The sequence below is a fragment of the Hemiscyllium ocellatum genome, chromosome 14 (genome assembly GCF_020745735.1).
Source record: "Hemiscyllium ocellatum isolate sHemOce1 chromosome 14, sHemOce1.pat.X.cur, whole genome shotgun sequence".
Taxonomy (NCBI): Eukaryota; Metazoa; Chordata; class Chondrichthyes; order Orectolobiformes; family Hemiscylliidae; genus Hemiscyllium; species Hemiscyllium ocellatum.
The window spans coordinates 1,003,734-1,023,605 of record NC_083414.1 but is presented as its reverse complement, the minus strand read 5'-3'; the positions used below and the strand labels follow the sequence as shown (position 1 = coordinate 1,023,605).

Genomic DNA, 19,872 nt, shown 5'->3' with positions numbered 1-19,872 from the left:
TCCCTTCCCTAAAGGACAGTAGTGAACCAGATGGGTTTTTCCTGACAATCAACATTGATTTCAGTGCTCTCATTGAACTATTATTTCCAGATTTTTAATTGAGTCAAAATTCTACCATCTGCCATGGCAGATTTGAACCCAGATCCTCCGATCATAACCAGACTTTCTGGATGAATATTCACCAAGTAGCCTACATTGTGATTTCACAAAACCTGCTCACCATTTCCAAACCGCAAGTCTGGAGTGTGATGGAATACTTCCCACTTGCCTGGATGGTGCAGCTGCTGCAACAATCAACATCCGGGATAAAGCAGCCCCCTTGATAGGTGCCACATTCACAAACATTCACACCCTCAACCACCAGTGCTCAGTGGCAACAGCGTGCACGGCAGAAATTCATTGATGCTTCTTGGATGGCAAACCCATAACTATTTCCATCTGGAAGGACAATGGCAGCAAATACATGGGAAACCCCCCCCTGGCCTCCGAAAGTTTCCCTCTAAGCCACTTGCATTCCTAACTTTGAAATATATTACCAATAATTTTAGTATCATTGGGTCACTATCCTGGAACTTCCTCCCTAACAGCATTGTGGGTCTACCTACACCACATTAACTGTGGTGCTTCAAGAATGCAGCTCACCACGGCCACCTCAAGGGCAACTAGAGACGAACTATAAATGCTGGCCCAGCCAACAACAAAGCACATGTCCCATGTATGAATTAAAATTTCTTTCTTTTGCATCACTGACCGGGATGGAAATAGCACACTATTTAATATGCTTCATATGAAGGGAAATTATCTCGGTTCTGCCATCTTTCAAACGTATGAATTCTGAGCAGGAATAGGCCAGCTGACCCTTGACCCTGATCTGCTTTCCAGTAAGATTATGGTGGATGAGATTTACTCCATTTATCTCTGAACTTTTCACCCTGGCACAGGGTCAAAACCTTGGTGCTACTTTCCTCTCAGCACTGCAATCCACACTGCTCTGGCTCAAGGAGGTCCCTTAGCAAGGTGGCAAAAGTGAGACTGCAGATGCCGGAAATCAGAGTCTAGGTTAGAGTGTTGCTGGAAAAGTACAGCAGGTCAGGCAGCATCCGAGAAGCAGGAGAATCGAGGTTTTGGGCAAAGCCTTTCATCAGGACTGAAGGCAGGGACCCTCCAGGGTGTAGAGATAAATCTGCCTGACCTGCTGTGCTTTTCCAACATCACTGTAATGTAGAGGTCCCTCATCATCACTACCTTTCAGGGCAATTAGTATTAAGCAATAATTTTTTTCTTTTGCAAATCTATAATAATGAGTAAGTTGATGGGTTTTTTTAATGTACTATTGAGATCTGTCTCTTGATTGAATTTAAATATGAAAGTTAGGTATTAGGTTATGCCAGGGCAATGTTTTGAGCAATTAGTTTTGCGCAGTAAATTAGTTTTTGAGCAAAGTGTGTTGTTTTTTGTTAGGTATTTTCTGGGTTTATAGATTGTTTAAAGGGCAGAGATGACTTCTGTTAGTGATATGTTCTTCCTATAGGCTGTGGGTGTTCAGAGACCATTTCAGTGTTCCTGGAGACCAAGTCTGCAGGAAATGCACATCCTATTGCATTGCATAGATTGGTTGGTGTGGCAGTTAGAGGCAACAAGGAATTTACAGGAGCCAGGGGATGTGATGAATAGCTGTTTCTGGAAGGTAGGAAAGAAAGTCAGATTGCCGGGTTCCCACTAGGAAAGATAGGAGAGGTACACCGGTAGTGCTGGAGTCTCCTGTGGCTATCCCCATCTCAAACTAGTATGCTGATTTAGATACTGGAGGGATAATGGCCTTTAGCAGAATGTAGCACTGATAGTTAGATTTCTGGTACCATGAATGGCTCTACTATAAAGAGGGGTATATCAGTTTTGATGAGATTGCTTGTGATGAGGCAGGCATTTCTGTGGATATCAGCGAGACATCTTAATAGTGTGTTGCCTCCCTGGTGCCAAGGTTAAGGATGTCTCTGAGCAGGTGTAGAAAATTCTGAAAGAGGAGAGTGACCAGTAGGAGGTCGTTGTACATGTTAGTACCAAAGTCATGAGCAGAGAAAGCAATGGGGTTCTTTGAGAGAATATAGGAAATTAGATTTAAAAAGTAGGTCCTTCAGAGTAGTAATATCTGAATTACTCCTGGTACCACGTGCTAGAGAGAGGATGAGGAAGATAGAACAGCTCAATACATGGCTAAGGAGCTGGAATGAGGGGCAAGGGTTCACATTTTAATGTGCTTCCACTACATTTTGAGGAAGAAAGTTCTGAATACTCATGACCCTGTGAGGGAAAGAAATGTCTTCTCATCCCACTCTGTTGAGACCTCTCAGGATCTTATACTTTGATTGAGTTGTCTCTTACTCCAGGGGATACAAGCCTAGACTGTCTAACTTTTCCTCATTGGACAACTATTAATTTTAATAAAATTTCAAAATGTTTCTGCTGTCCTATAAATGGCATTTTAGAGTGAACTTTATTCATGTGTTCCAGGTTCAAAACTAGATTTCTAGTATTCAAATAACATGCAGAAACATGCTAGACTGAAGACATTCCAGTTTAATTCTGCATTCTCTTGTGTAAAAATGGAGCAAGCATCCTTCCAGGGCAGTGTTGTATGAGCTATTGACTTGGAACAGTCAGTTATGTTGGTTCAAGCACTCATGCCAACCGATGCTTCTAGCATAAATATTGAAAAAAGAATAGTCAGTGGGCTTGTTTTTAGATTAAGAAGGTCAGGTGATGCAAGTAGGCTAGAGGAACATCACAATAGTCAAGTCTGAAGATTCCAAACATGAGTGCGGATTTCAAGAATGGAGGGAGGTGATGCTGGGGGAGTGATGGTGGTAGTAGATTTATAAATGAACTATATGAAAGCATGGTGGAAGCAGGTTCAGTAATAACTTTCAAAGAGATTTGGATAAACGGATATGAAGTCCTTGCAATGGTAATGTATTCAGTTTAAAAGAGTGGGCGTAGCTACTGTAAGTCAAACAGCCTCCTTTTATACTGTGCCTTTTCTGTACTATTCCTTCACCCCTGTGCTTGCTTTCCTATAAAATAAACCTCAATTTTAAAACTTTCCTTTTTGGTAAAATCTTGCATGATCTTCTGTGCCCAGCCTATGTAATGTCCTTTCCTCCAGCCCTACCACTCTAATTATGGCCATACGTATCTCCAAATTTAATCATTCCACTAATGGTAATTAGGCCTGCCATTTCCTGAACCTGATCTTCTGGAATTGCCTCCCACCTTTAAGGTACTCTTTTTAAAAACTTCTCTTTAACACTGTCTTAATTCATCCTTTATTTGGTGCTAGTCCTATCAGTGCCTGGATCTCTCTCATCTTTTAGGAGCGTGGTAGTGGAGATAGTTAATGGTTTTAGAAGGAAATTGTATGGGTATTTGAAGGAATTGAACTTGTAGGGGATTGGCATTTGCTGAATTATTCTACAGAGCACTGATGTTGATTTGATTGATCAATGGCAGCCTCCTATCCTGTAATGATTCTAATTATATAATGCTGCTATGGACATTGTGGGAAGCCTGGAACATCATACACTTGCCTCTGAAAGTTCAAGTCCAGGGATTTTAGCAGGAAAATTCAGGCTGGCATCCCAGTGCAGTGCTGAGTGATTGCTGCACCGTCAGAAGTTCTGACTGATAAGTCGTTAAGTTGAGGCTGCATCCTCCTCCATTTGGATCTAAAAGATCCCATGATTTGATTTTTAAAGAGCTGAGGGACTGTCCCGTATATTTTAACCAATATTTTTCCCTTCTTCAGTATTATTGCATTTTATCTGATCAATACCATGTTAATATTTGTGGAAGCTTGTTGTGTGCAAAATGGCTGCAGTATTTTTTACATTACACAAATAATTTCATTTCCCAAAGCATTTTGCAGGCAATGCAGTATTTCTGATGTCCCAAGTAGATGAAATAAATAAATATAGTATTAGGATCTGAGGGAATGGCAGTGGGGAGGGAGAGGATATGAGAATTAATTTTTGGAGGAACTAGGAGGTTGTGATGTAGGGTTAACAAGTGAAGCCATTGCTCTTTGGTCTAATACTTTTTAAAAAACCAAGGGTCAGTCACTCTGCAATGGTCAATAGCCTGAGTGTTCCAGGTTTGAGAATACACGCCGTGTTTCTGCAAACTTCTCTGTCAATGTAACCCTTTAAACCGCTGACAATTTAGTATGCCTGCTTTACCTCTTCCATAACCAATATATCCTTTGAAATGTGGTGTCCCAAACTGAACAGCCTACAGATAGATCCTGACTATGACTCCGTACAACTGATGCATTGCTTATTCATTTTGACTTCTAGTCCCCTGTACCAAATGCCAACATTCATTACCCAGCTTAATTTCCTTCTGTATGTGCACTAACATCTAATGACTTAAGTCTCAATCACTTTGCAACTCTGATGTACATGGTTTGTCACATTTATGCACATGTTTTGATTTGTTTTTCTTGGACCCAAAGCAAATGAATTTGTTATTCCAGACAAGGAACTCCCGACTGTCAGTTTGTCTACTCAGTCCATCCATATACTTTTTGTAACTTGCGCACAGTTGTGCAGGTGGAAGTATCTCCAAACTTTGGCATCTTCAAAACTGGAAATTTAGTTTGCTCGGAGAGTGAAAGGGTTTTTTATTCCCTTTATACCACTCTCACCTTCAACAAGAAACTTGCTATGACACTTGGTAGCCCCACAGGGCTGAAGGATGATGTGAGTCAACAACATCTGGGGCGACAACAGCCTTAGTGGTATTATCACTGGACTGTTAATCTGGGGCTTTAGATTCAAATCCTGCCACGGGATTGTAGAATTTGAATTCAATAAGTATCTGTAATTAAGAGCGTCGCAAGGTTTGTGAAGGTTTGTAGCTCAGGTTGAGGTTTAGGGTGTAGATTTACTCGCTGAGCTGTAGGTTTGATATCGAGACGTTTCATTACCTGGCTCGGTAACATCATCAGTGGTGACCTCCAAGTGAAGCGAAGCTGTTGTCTCCTGCTTTCTATTTATATCTTTCTCCTGGATGGGGTTCCTGGGGTTTGTGGTGATGTCATTTCCTGTTCGTTTTCGGAGGCGTTGATAGATGGTATCTAGATCTATGTGATTGTTTATGGCGTTGTGGTTGGAGTGCCAGGCCTCTAGGAATTCTCTGGCATGTCTTTGCTTAGCCTGTCCCAGGAGAGATGTGTTGTCCCAGTCGAAATGGTGGGGTTTTTTTTCATCCGTGTGTAGGGCTATGAGGGAGAGGGGGTCGTGTCTTTTTGTGGATAGCTGGTGTTCGTGTATTCTAGTGCTAACTTTCTTCCTGTTTGTCCTACGTAGTGTTTGTGGCAGTCCTTGCATGGAATTTTGTAGATGACGTTGGTTTTGTCCATGGGTTGTACTGGGTCTTTTAAGTTTGTTAGTTTTTGTTTGAGAGTGTTGGTGGGTTTGTGTGCTACTAGGATTCAGAGGGGTCTCTGTAGTCTGGCTGTCATTTCTGAAACTTCTTAATTAAGAGTGTATAGATGACCATGAATCTGTTGTTGATTGTCAGAAAAAACCCACCTGGTTCATTATTGCTCTTTTAGAGGGGGAACCTGCCATCCTTACCCGGTCTGGCGTAAATGTGACTCCAGAGCCACAGCACTATGGTTGACTCTTAACTGCCCACTGGGCAATTAGGGATGGGCAATAAATGCTGGCCTCCCCAGTGATGTTGTCATCCCATGGATGAATTTTAAAAATTGTACTGAGGTGCCATACATCAGAGGCAAAACAGCATACCATTTATACGCTTGTAAAAGTCAAAATTTTTAGACTAATTTTTAAAGGTTAAATTTGCAGGATCGACTATTACATGAATACTTTTGGGGTAGAAATTTATGCACCATGAATTACAGTAATTCCATGAGTGCTATGGGGAACTGAGCTCAGCTGAGTGGCACACAAAGGAAGGTTGTTACCTGACTGACCTGATGCATCTTAAAGTTTCTTACATTCTTCCATTTCGCTCTGTTTTCTGTCCTCTAATGTTGTTTTAGTTTTTCAAACTAACATTTTAAGCTCTTATTTCTGATTTTTAAAAAAATTCAGGTTTCACTCTCCCCGGTCTCACCAATCACTGTAGCCATGAGAAAATTGCCAACAGCTACATAGTGAAGTAAATGCATTTGGCCTATCTTATATAGGAAATGGTGTAATAAACTAATCAGACTAATTATAGTGCTCGTTCAAGAATGAACTTAAGAAATCCATATCTGGATTAGTGGTGCTGGAAGAGCACAGCAGTTCAGGAAGCATCCAAGGAGCAGCGAAATGGACGTTTTGGGCAAAAGCCCTTCATCAGGAATAAAATCCTGATTAAGAAATCCGTAGCCTAACATTGGTATGAATTATACATCAAAACACATAATAGCATGAAATAAATTATTTCCTCGTCATAACATTTATGTATAGGATGTACAAAGTTAAAAATCACACAACACCAGGTTATAGTCCAACGGTTTTAATTGGAAGCACTAGGTTTCTGAGTGCCGCTCCTTCAGATGGTGGTCTTTTCTGCTTGCCTGCATTTCTGTAGAAACATGATGTCTGTGTCGACATGAGCATTCTTGGTAGATCCTCTCCACTTTGAGCTGGCGGTTAGTGGTGTCGATAGTAGTCATGATTTGGAGATGCCGGTGTTGGACTGGGGTGTACAAAGTTACAAATACAACACCGATGAAGGAGCAGTGCTCTGAAAGCTCGTACTTCTAATTAAACCTGTTGAACTATAACCTGGTGCGGTGTGACTTTTAACTTTTGTACACTCCAGTCCAGCACCGGCATCTCCAAATCATATATGGGATAATGCCTTGATTCACAAATATTGATCTGTTATCTGTGAACTGCTGTACTTGGGGAGGATATTCCTGGGGATACATCCAGGTAAGTTATTTGGGTGGAACTTAAAAATAAGAAAGGAATGATCACCTGATTGGGACTGTATTATAGACCCGTAATAGTCAGCGGGAAATTGAGAAACAAATTTGTAAGGTGATTTCAGTTATCTGTAAGAATAACAGAGTGGTTATGACAGGGGGGTTTTAACTTCCCAAACATAGATTGGGACTGCCATGGAGAGGAACGTGTGTGTACAAGAAAACTTTGATTCAATGTGTAGATGTACCTACAAGACAAGGTGAAAACTTGAGCTACTCTTCAGAAATAAGGCAGGGCAGGTGACTGAGGTGTCAATGGGGGAGCACTTTGGGGCCAGCGTCCATAATTGTATTTGTTTTAAAATAGTGATTGGAAAAGGAGACACCAGATCTAAAAGTTGAAGTTCTAAATTGGAGGAAAGCTAATTTTGTCGGTATTGGGTAAGAACTTTTGAAAGCTGATTGGGGACCGATGTTCGCAGGTAAAGGGACGGCTGGAAAATGGGAAGCCTTCGAAATGCAATAACAAGAATCCAGAGACTGAATATTCCTGTTAGGGTGAAAGGAAAGGCTAGTAGGTATAGGGAATGCTGGATGACTAAAGAAATTGAGGGTTTGATTTTTTTAAAAAAAGGAAGTATATGTCAAGTACAACCAGGAGAGATCGAGGAATCCTTAGACTATAAAGGTAGTAGGAATATTCTTAAGAGGGAAATCAGGAGGGCAAAAAGGGGACATGGGATAGCTTTGGCAAATAGGGTTAAAGAGAATCCAAAGGGATTTTATAAATATATTAAGGACAAAAGGGTAACTCAGGAGAGAATAGGGCCCCTCAAAGATCAGCAAGATGGCTTGTGCATGGAGCTGCATGGGATAAGGGAAATACTAAACGTGTACTTTGCATCAGTATTTACTGTGGAAAAGGACATGGAAGACATAGAATGTGGGGAAATAGATGGTGACATCTTGAAAAGTGTCCATATAACAGAGGAGGAGGTGCTGAATGTCTTGAAACGTATAAAAATGGACAAATCCCCAGGATCTGATCAGGTGTACCATAGAGTTATGTGGGAAACTAGGGAAGTGATTGCTTGCCCCTTACTGAGATATTTGTATCATCGATAGCAGGAAGTGAGATGACATGACACCCTCCAACCACAAGGTATGAATTCAGATTTCTCCAGTTTCCTCATTTCCCCCCCCCCCCCCCCCCCCCACATTGTCTCAGTCGGTTCCCTCAACTCAGCACCGCCCTCCTAACCTGCAATCCTCCTCCTGACCTCTCCGCCCCCACCCCACTCCGGCCTATCACCCTCACCTTGACCTCCTTCCACCTTTCCCACCTCCATCGCCCCTCCCCCTAGTCCCTCCTCCCTACCTTTTATCTTAGCCTGCTTGGCTCTCTCTTATTCCTGATGAAGGGCTTATGCTCGAAACGTCGAATTCTCTATTCCTGAGATGCTGCCTGGCCTGCTGTGCTTTGACCAGCAACACATTTGCAGCTATGACTGGAGGTTGGCTAACGTGGGTGCTACTATTTAAGAAAGGAGGTAAGGAAAGGCCAGGGAATTATAGACCAGTGAGCCTGACATCGGTGGTGGGCAAGTTGTTGGAGGGAATCCTGAGGGACAGGATTTACGTTTATTTGGAAAGGCAAGAACTGATTAGGGATAGTCAGCATGACTTTGTGCGTGGGAAAATATGTCTCACGAACTTGATTGAGTTTTTTAAAGAAGTAAGAGGATTGTTGAAGGCAGAGTGGTGGGCGTGATCTGTGTGGACTTCAGTAAGGCGTTTGACAAAGTTCCTCATGGGAGACTGGTTAGCAAGTTTAGATCTCATGGAATAGAGGGAGAATGAGCCGTTTGGATACAGAACTGGCTCACAGGTAGAAGACAGAGGGTGGTGCTGGAGGGTTGTTTTTCAGATTTGGAGGCCTGTGGTGTGACACAAAGATTGGTGCTGGGTCCACTGCTTTTTGTCATTTATATAAACGATTTGGTTGTGAACATAGGAGGTGTAATTAGTAAGTTTGCAGATGACCCCAAAATTGGAAGTGTCATGGACAGCAAAGAAGGTTACCTCAGGGTATAACATGATCTTGACCAGATGGGCCAATGGGCTGAGGAGTGGCAGATGGAGTTTAATTTAGATAAATGTGAGGTGCTGCATTTTGGAAAAGCAAATCTTAGCAGAACTTGTACAGTTAATGGTAAGGTCCTGGGGAGTGCTGCTGAACAAAGAGACCTTGGAGTGCAGGTTCATAGCTCCTTGAAAATAGAGTCACAGGTAGATAGGATAGTGAAGGTGTTTTGGGATGGCTTTCCTTTATTAGTCAAACCATTGAGTATAGGAGTTTGGAGGACATATAGTGGCTGTACAGGACATTGGTTAGGCCACTGTTGGAATATTGCATGCAATTCTGGTCTCCTTCCAATCTGAAAGATGCTGTGAAACTTGAAAGGGTTCAGAAAAGATTTATAATGTTGCCAGGGTTGGAGGATTTGAGCTATAGGGAGAGGTTGAACAGGCTGGGGCTGTTTTCCCTGGAGCATTGGAGGCTGAGGGGTGACCCTAGAGGTTTATAAAATCAGGAGGGGCATGTATAGGATAAGTAGACAAGGTCTTTTCTCTGTGATGGGAGAGTCCAGAACTAGAGGACATAAGTTTAGAGTGAGAGGGGAAAGATATAGAGACCCAAGGGGCAACTTTTTCACGCAGAAGGTGGTGCGTGTATGGAAAGAGCTGCCAGAGGAAGTGTTGGAGGCTGGTACAATTACAGCATTTAAAAGGCGTCAGGATGGCTATATGAATAGGAAGAGTTTTTAGAGGGGTATGGGCCAAGTGCTGGCAAATGGGACTAGATTAGGTTAGAACATCAGGTCGGCATGGATGAGTTTGACCAAAGGGTCTGTTCCTGTGTTGTACATGTCTATGACTGACTTTATAACTAGGGTAGGCATTTAAACAAAATTGACTTTTAATGTGAAAATTCCAGAATTTTTGGCCAAAAAGAGGCGTCTACTTTTACATTGACTTCTATTCTTGTATATACGTTGTTTGCAACAAGTTTAGCTACTTAAAACACTATGCCCAGAAGTAGATATGGTACTGGGGACTAAAGGACTCTGGACAGATTACAGAAGAAATTTGTTAGAATGTAACCACAACAGATCACCTATCTCTGCTTCCAGAGTTAGAAAACTGTTGGTGGTCTGCTAATTGTAGAGAATGGCAAGAGACTTGCATTTATAGAGAACATTTTGCAACTTCAAGACATCACAAAGCACTTCACAGCCGATAGATATGTGGCAGAAATTTGGGAGAATAAATCTCCGCCAGCTTAGAAAATCTACTTTGGTGATGTTCATTGAGGAATGAATGTTGTCTAGGAGATTGAGATGTTCCCAGTGTTGGATCTGAAAAGGTTAGTAGCTGATTGAGGGCAATAGCACCACCTGCTGTGGTGGTGATCTGAGGATTTAAAGAGCGAGTCAAGTAGGATCTTATGAGACACCTTTGGCCAGGTCTTCCCAACAGTTTTTACAGTAATGCAGAACCTATTATAATGTGTAGATGTTTACAGGGATGCAGAAATTCTTGTTTATTCTACAAAACTCACTAGACTAGAGGGTGCATGCTCTAATCCAGCCAATCTGAACAGGGGCCATATGATCCTGTTAGGTGCCCTAGTGCATTTGAAGGGAGCCACAGACTGAAGGGGAAGGGGAGCCCCGAGGGTTTACGTAGGCCCTGGTATTTGAACCAATGAAATCCCCAAGCCTAACCTAATTTGGAGACCGAGATCATGAAGCTTGCAGAAAAGCTCCAAGCTCCAGGATCGCATTAGGCCTGATGGATGTTTAATTTCATAGTCATTTTTTAAAAGTTTTGCCTGGTGTGTGGAAATGTTCACGTTTTCTTGTTGATCAATAATAAATGATTTTGTCTATCTGTTCATGTTGTATCCGTGTTTGAAAGAGGGGCCCTGGAAGCTAAGAATTCCTAGTGGGGGCTTGGCCCAAAAACAGTTGAGAATCACTGCTCTCAACGATGGAAAACTTTAAAGAATACATACACCGCCAAGAAATAGATGGCCAGGTACATTGCACCCTGAACCTTGAATTATTGCCCAGGGTTATTGTACTTCCATCTGAGCACGCCAGCTAAAAACTCAGCTCGAGACCCAGTGAGAGACTTCAACCAAATCTTGTGACTTGAGGTGGGAGTGCCACCCACTGAACTCTGGCTGCAATCAGACAGCAGGCTTGATAAAGCTATTTAAAATCTCATGGTTAAATAACCTAAATAGTGAAGCTATTTCTCAGTAGCAGTTGGGTTACTAATTAGGGGTCACCTATTAAAGGTGATAGATAAAAGAACTAGTGGCAACATGCCAAGAGCATAGTTCCTTGAAAGTGGGATCACAATTGGACAGGGTGGTGAAGGAGGTGTTGGCATGTTTGCCTTCATTGGTCAGAACATTGAGTATCGGAGTTGGGATGTCATGTTGCAGCTGTACAGGACATCGGTGGGAACACTTGTGGAGTACTGCAGACAATTCTTGTCACCCTTCTACAAAAGATACTGTTAAACTGGAGAGGGTCCAGAAAGGATTTACAAGAATTTTGCTATGGTTGGAGGATTTGAGCTATAGAGAGAGGCTGAGGGGGTCACCTTCATAGAGGTTTATAAAATAATGAGGGCACAAATATCGTGAATAGACAAGGGTCTTTTTTCCTAGGGTGGGGGAGTCCAAAACTAGAGGGCATAGGTTTAAGGTGAGAGGGAAACGATTTAAGAGACTGAAGGGGTGACGTTTTGATACTGAGGGTGGTGTGTCTATGGAATGAGGAAGTGGCAAAGGCTGATACAATGACAACATTTAAAAGGCATCTTGATGGGCATATGAATAGGAAGGGTTTAGAGGGATTTGGGCCAAATGCTGGCAAATGGGACTTGGTCAGATTGGGATGTCTGGTCAGTACAGACCATTTGGACCGAAGAGTCCGTTTCTATGCTGTGTGACTGAGTCTGAGTAAAAGCTCCTATAGGAGAAAGTGAGGACTGCAGATGCTGGAGATCAAAGCTGAAAATGTGTTGCTGGAAAAGCGCAGCAGGTCAGGCAGCATCCAAGAAGCAGGAGAATCGATGTTTCGGGCACGAGCCCTTCTTCAGGAACAGCATGTCCTGACGTTTCCTGAAGAAGGGCTCATGCCCGGAACGTCGATTCGCCTGCTCCTTGAATGCTGTCTGACCACCTGCGCTTTTCCAGCAACACATTTTCAGCTAAAAGCTTCTATACACTGGAAGAGATCAGGTTTGGAATCCATTACCTGATATTTGCAGATGCAAGCTAAAATGGAATTGAAAAAAATTTGGAACAGTTGCAAGGTGATGAGGAAAGTGCAGGGGAATGGGACTAACTAGGAGGAGCAGGCACAGACTCTGAGTAACATGGTCACCTGTGGTACACTTCTGTGACTGTAGTAATTTGTAATCTGCAATATCTTGTTTCCAATTGTTTCAGTTACAGATGATATGTATGCAGAGCAGTCAGAGAATCCAGAAAACCCATTGCGGTGTCCCATCAAACTCTATGACTTCTACCTCTTTAAATGGTGAGAATATTTGCATTCTGGTTAATGTTTCAGAATATGTTTTCTGTAAGTTGCCACAATCCAATGCTTATTGCTGCTTGTGATTTTAAATTGGATCAGATCTATTTGTCTGTCCTGTTATTCTTGTGGCCTTTTATCATTTCTTGTTTGGCATCACTAATCAGCCCAATAAATGAATAATTCATCACTAATAAGTATTCTTTTACCAATCCAATATCTGGGTAAATGTAGTGAAACCCAGTAATTGAAGAAGTGACCCTTGCTGTTGTTATATTGGAGTATGAGGATTACTCTCCTGGATTACTCTCTCTACTGGAGTATAAGGATTACTCTCATATGACTAGAGTCTGGCTGGCTCAGGTGATAAACCTGCTAGCTCATACAGGTACAGATGTCTCAAATGTGTCCTTCCACAAACTAGTGATGTCTGAAGTAGAACTGCAGTTTTATTTGCACCAGACAGGAATGAACAATTATTGCAGTTCACCCATGCGCTCTTACTTTTGCCATTACTTTTCTACCATCATCCCTGAAGTAACATCCCCTTTTAAAGCCTCCCCTGTCCAGCCAGAAGATCCAATACCTCAGAATGTTGATTTGTCAGTGTTGCCCCTCCTTCAGCCACGTCTCTGTCATGACGACAACATTGAAGCTCCATTTGTCAGCCCACACCCTTAACTCATCTGTCTGTCTTCTAATATTCCTACTATTAAAATAGAGGTCATCCAGCCTTGCCTGGAAACTCAACATGGTTGGATTCCCTCTGCCTTGGTTCTTTACTAAAGTACTTTGAGTATCGATTGTACTAACAGTGTCCCCTGCCCCTGCTGAACTTGTTTAAATTCTTCCAACAGCACTACCAAACCCACCCACAATGATGTTGGTCCCATTCTGGATCAGGTGCAGACCATCCTGCTTATACAGGTTCCACCACCTCCAGAAACTGTCCCAGTGATTCAGGAATCTAAAACCCTCTCTCCTACGCCAATTCTTGAGCCATTCATTCAGCTGCCCTTTTCTCCTATTTCGTAGTCGCTAGCAAGTGGCATTGGGAGTAATCCAGAAATTTACAACCTTTTGTGTATGACTCTGACTAAAATTTGAATTTACTTGGTCTCAGTTGCTAAATTTTCTAATTACTTAACATTAAAGATACTCCCTTTAACTTTAGTCTCCTTCGTTATAGTCTGTTTTTTATTTATCTCTGGTGTTTTGGAGCTTATCCCTTCATATCTTACAGCTCTTGGGCCTTGGTTTGCTCCTGCCCCACACTGATCTGTGAATGTAGATAGGAAAACAATACAGCAGCAAAAAAGAAAACCCTCTCTTTTCCCCATTTCACCTAACTCTCACATTTACTGAACTTGCTGGTCAATTTTTAAAAAATATTTGTTCATCAGATGAGGGTATCGCTGGCTGGGGGATAGCATTTATTGTCCATCCCTCCCCATTCCAAAGGACAACTAAGGGTTGACCACAGATTGGAGTCACATTTTGGCCAAACCAAGTTGGTGTATTTCCTTCCCTAAAGGGAATGAAAATCAAATGGGTTTTTACATTGTCGCCTTTAGGCTAGCTTCTTATCTAGATCTCTTTTTTGAATACATACTTAGCTCTCTGCCATTTGAACCCATGTCATGAGAACATTAGCCTTGACTCCTGGATAACTAGGCCAGTGACACCACCATACACTACCATTTTATCCCCTAATCTTGATACTTATGATCTCCCCTTTCTGGCACTACACTTGTAAATCTATTTTGTATTTTGACTCCAGTGAGGAAAAGCTCTTATTGCATAGAATGCAGTAGTGCAGTAACCTAGGAGGAAGGTTTGTGTTAAGAGATGTGGGAAGAATTCTGTTTTTCTCAAATAACCAGCAAAAATGTTTGTTTAGTCCCCAGAGTGTGAAGGGCAGGAATGACACCTTTTACCTGACGCCTGAGCCTGTGGTGGCCCCAAACAGCCCGATCTGGTACTCCACCCAACCCATCAATAAGGAGCACATGGAACAAATGTTGACTCGGATTCTGACAGTGCGAGAAATCCAGGAAGCTTTTGCCATAGCTGCTGCGAACCTGCACTAAACCCTGGATGTAAACCAAGGAACTAAATGCACCTTGTGTACTGCGGCAACACAGATTCATCAGCCACAGATTAGTGCAGCTTCAACAGAGTCTTTTGGAAGTTTCAGGAAAATATCATCAGATGTGTATCTACAGATAATATAGTTTAATCGGAATCTGGCAATTACTTTTCTCAGTGGGCAATTTGTTTTTTTTTTGTTTTGAACTCATAGCAGCATTTTGGATGCAGAAAATCCTGTCGACATCTGGAAACCCTGTCATGAACTCCTGTCGCAAGGAATGTCAGAACCCTCAGGGGGAAATCCTCATGTGATTGGTGTAAGACAGGCTTGTTATAACATTTCTGCCAATTGCTGGCTTCGACTGGGCCTCCACTGAAAGGAATTGGACATGAAAGGGCAAATGAGAAACTGATGAAGGTTTATAAAATTAACAAGTTTTTCAGTACTTAAAAAAAAAAATGATGTTTTTAGACAGTGACTAGAACTGAAGACATTTCACACATCTGGCCTTGTGCAGAGGCCTTGTCTCCAGGCACAGTGCACAGAGAAATTATTGTAATATACTCGTGTACCATTATAAAGAGACCTTTCTGTTTCTCTGTGTTTCTGTTCTAATAGTCTGTACAACACAGCAAGTAACTCTTTCAGCCTAGGATTATGCAAAGAGATTTTCATTGTCGCAAAATGAAGTACACACATTGGGGAAGAGGGAGGAGCCATCTTGTACCTGTTTCCTGTGTACAGTACACTCATTAGTCAGCTGGCAGTATACTGTTTGCTCAACTTTTCAAAGTGAAATGAAGTCACTTGTCAGGTCAAATAATTTCCACTACTTTCCAATCATCACTTTTAGTCCATTTGATGCTTCTCTTCATTACTGCCATATTTAGGCTAAGGCACTATTGATACCTGAGAATGCTGTACCATTATGACCTGGTAATTTGGCATTAATCCTGGTACTGTATTTATTGTGATACTTAAATATCACAGTCGTGGTGTAAAGATACAGTGACTTTATTTTGGGAAAAAAATTGATTTTATACTTTTTTTGCTAGAAAGGAGATGATTTGTTATTACTATATTGCAATATTTCGAGTGTCACATGATCCCAAATTTGCTGTTTCCCAATTCTGTACAGGGTTGTAAAGTTAAATTGCGATCTTTATCTGCCAATACTGTGAAACTGATCTTGTTGAACATAACCCATAATGTAGGAAACAAACTGTCATGATGTTCTTTAGTGGTTTGAACTAACAAGGCTTATCTGATCTAGTTTTAGGCATTAGAGTATTTTGGAAATACTGAATGCTATATGATCCACGTTTCAGTTTGTGTTCTGCAAAACACCCTTTAGATTGAATGCTTTGATACAGAGCTGAAATCTTGTTTTTCTTAGTTGTGTTTTGTTCTTGGAATGACTGCATGCTCAGATTCTAGCAGAAGGCGAGTTTGTTTAGTCAAGCAAGGCAACAATTTAGATTATGGTTTTAATACTTAAATGTAAGATTTGGTCATCTATAGTAATACTGTACCTATCCAGCAACACCTTCTGTCAATTAGTTTGGGTATGTGCATCAGATTAAGAGCTCTGAGGGGTTAGGGGTATCCCTGCTGGTTCCCCTTCAATCTGGCAATCTGAGTGCCTTCTGATGCTTCCTGAGCATCTACATTACCAGAGTGGATGGTGATTGCCAATCAGGGAGTCAGGATCTACACAACTAGTGTACTTACTACCAGGAAACTTGTGCTGTGCTGCAGTGAGGCACAGAGGTCTAACTGGTACCCTGAATGCATCTTTGGAACATATTTCCACCATACTGTTCCATGAGTGTTTCTTTAACCTGCCTCTCTCCTGCCCCCCTCTGTTGACTAAATTAATGCTGTTAATTCACAGCAATGTAATTTTCATTCATGTTTTGTGAAAATAAGTCTCTAAATCAAATATAAGGTTTTTTTAAGAAAGTGGTGCTTTCACCTTTAAAAAGAATTATGGTTCTGCACATTGTATTTTGGAGGATGGTAGGCTAGCTCAAACTGTTTTTTTAAATTGAGGTTATTTGATAAAGGAGCTACTCTTGTAACAGCATATTCCCTGAGCAATCAGCCCTAACTGGGACAAAGCAATGGCTATTTACATCTGCCTCTCTCTTCTGTATAAATGTTTGCATTGCAGATTATTTCCTATTCTGAATTTATTCGGCTTTATTTGGAAAGTATAGCTGTTGAGATTGTGATGTGTGCGATATTAAAAGGGTTGAGTTGAAGTTAGTAACAACAGTTGTAATGAAAGTGGGTTTGGAAATGAGACAATCTGTTCCTCTGTCCTGGTTATTCTGACTATTATATGCAAATATCAATTAGCAACTTCCTGATCAAATTATTTAACACACCTTTTTGCTCGTATTTATTGTATCAAGCCCAGCAAACTCAAATGTGATTGTCCACTATGTTTCTGTTTAGTTCAGTGGGAGCTTCTGCAACTGATTTGTCCTCCTTCACTTGCTAGCACAGCTCCAGGTACATGCTCTCAGCCTGTCTGTAGTTTTATATTTTGGGTTGTTAAAAATCTTGCCTGTTTAAGCAATTGTGATCCTAAGGAACTTTCTGTGACTTTATCAAAAGTAACTCTTTTGTTTAGTTATACATACTGCATTCAGTGAGGATACAGCTGGTTTGTTGGAGCTTTCAACCCTTTCATCCCAGTTTCAATCTAACTTGAACTGTGGCAAAGTGAGCTCAGTCTCTAAAACATCAAAATGCAAATTAGAGTTATTTTATATTTACAACTTTCCATATTTTACTTCAATATTTTTGGGCTAATTTTCATCTTTCTAAATTGATGAACTACTCCAGCAAAGGAGTTGCTGTTATCTTGGGCAACATTTCCTCTACGTTCCTTTTATTAGATTTTATCCTGGACAGCTGCGGGGTGTTCCTGTGCAGACTATTATGATGATAAATGCTCCTTTCCATCGCTCAACCTGGCACACTGCTGTGAAAGAACACAGCAACAGGAAGAAGAGCATGCTCCATCATTTAATTACATCATAGATCATCTGTGCCTCAACTGCATTTTCTTGCCTTGGTTTTGTTTAATGCCCTTACTGTAAAATGCCTATTGGTCTCCGTTTTCAAATTCAGTTGACCAAAGCACCTGTCGCCTACAACCATAACGTTTTTCTAGGGTTAGAGAATGTTCCAGAATTCCCTCCTGCTTTCTGACTCCCGAATGGCCTGGCACTAGTTTGAAGATGTATTCCCTAATTCTTATTCTGGTCTGCTCCACCAGAAGAAATAGGGCTGGGAAAGAAACTGCAAACTGCTTTAATTGTACGTCATCAGTTAAATCATCCTTCTAACTTCCTATACTCAAATGAATAGAAGCCTAGGCTATGCAATATGTTCTAATAATTTCACCCTTAACTGATATAATTCCAGTGAATCTGCACCGTACCCCCTCCAAGGACAATATATCCCTATATTATTCCAGAACTGACAGTGCTCCAGATGTTATCTAATCAGAGCTTTGCAAGGCTGTTATATAGTTTTCTTGCCTCAACTGAATTATCTTTGATTCCATTTTAAAACTATCATCTTAAAACGGAGCTAAGAGTGAATACAGCAAGCACTGAGGCATTGTCACTAACTGCCAGGAATAAGGAGTAATAGGTCTGGTGCTGAAGAGATAACACCTTATTCAGTTTCAGGTCTGATAATAGGACATGGAACAGGAAAAGCTGCTCACTGCCATACTCGAGTTCCCAACTTCATCCATCTCAAACTTGCAGAAATTACGTTGAATTATTTGTATTACTAAGTAATTCTTTATATTATAATTATCTTTAAAGCTCTTGAAACTTCCCAAATCACTAGAACTTTCATTTAATATCCCAGCATTCCTGGCTGAGAGGATAGCTATCCACCTTTTGTTTTTGTATCTAACTTATTACTGCTGGTCAGAGACACTTCAAAGGAGGTTTGTTTTCTGAGTATTCTGTTTTGTTTCTGCCCTTGGTCAAACACACTCCTGCCCACATAGCAGTCCTTTCCAAGCATGTGAATCATCTGATCCTAGTCCTTCACTTGTCACAACAGTTACTAGGAGATTGAGTGTTGTCTGAGGCAGTTCCTCTTTCCTTTCTTTACCATATCTCTTTCCACCCCATTCCAATCCCATCTCCTTGTAGCAGGAAGCCGCTGTATCATGACATGCATATCTCCATGAGGTCCTTCAGTCACTTCACTGACAAGTCATGTGTCCTGATGTGTGATCCTGTATTTGGAGATTTATGAAGAGCAGCAGTGAGCAGATGAACCAATAACCTTAGCTTCCAAGAATAATTCAGTATCACTTTCAAAGTGTGTCCTCATTTCTGGTTTTCCTAGGTCTAGTTCTTGAAACATGTCACCATCTCTCAGCCTGCATGGAGAGGGTGTCGAGACCAAGGTGGGTTCTGTAATTTTTTTTTAAATTAAAAGGGAAGAGTTAAAAACATTGTACAATGTTCTTTTTGCTTATTTTACTCTTGTGATACAGTTTCAAGTATTTTGAATAAAGTTAAATGCGATTAAATGCTTTTCTAAAAAAGCACTAAGTTTGTAGAAAATTATATGTATATTTAGGGTTTTGTCCCTCAACAATCTTTTAGTATGGACTCCATATAACGTTCCATCATTTAACTTTTGTTCTGTTTTCTTTGTCGGTTTAATGTATCAGTCTTGCCTCCTTTTAGTTGAATGGTCATCTTCTCTGCTAAGTTGCCACTAAATCAGAAAATCCAATTCTGTGATTCATGCTGCCATAAATTCAGAAATTAGTTCATAATCTTCGTGCATTTCTTGTTGAAATTCAGAGTTTCAGGAACATCTGGATATTTTCTGCTGCAGCTGATACATTATTGTCAGTAGAACTGACCCAGTATACCTGCCTCAGCAATATCTTACTCCAATAACTCAATACAGATAAACCTCGATTACTGCAGTAGTTACAAATCATGAAAATCACTAGGTTAATTGCAATCGCATGTTCAAAACACTTTTTACTGGAGAAACACGGGGGTGGCATGGTGGCTCAGTGGTTAGCACTGCTGCCTCACAGCACTAGGGGGTCCCATGCTGCCTGAATTCAGCACCACTGATCCAGAGTCCCAGGTTCAATTCCAGCCTGAGGCACCTGTCTGTGTGGAGTGTGGACATTCTGCCCGTGTCTGTGTGGGTTT

At 41.2% G+C, this 19,872-nt stretch overlaps 1 protein-coding gene across 2 annotated transcripts in view; it reads left to right on the top strand.

Annotated features, from left to right (window-relative positions):
* LOC132822205 (transcriptional regulator QRICH1-like) overlaps positions 1–15,248 on the top strand; it is a 76,711-nt gene extending 61,463 nt beyond the window's left edge. For both annotated transcript variants that reach the window (XM_060835282.1, XM_060835280.1), the window contains exons 9-10: positions 12,474–12,564; positions 14,462–15,248. In XM_060835282.1, coding sequence (XP_060691265.1) covers positions 12,474–12,564; positions 14,462–14,651 — 281 coding nt within the window. In that variant the 3' untranslated portion in view covers positions 14,652–15,248. The remainder of the gene's footprint in view (positions 1–12,473; positions 12,565–14,461) is intronic.
* The last annotated feature ends 4,624 nt before the right edge of the window (positions 15,249–19,872 follow it).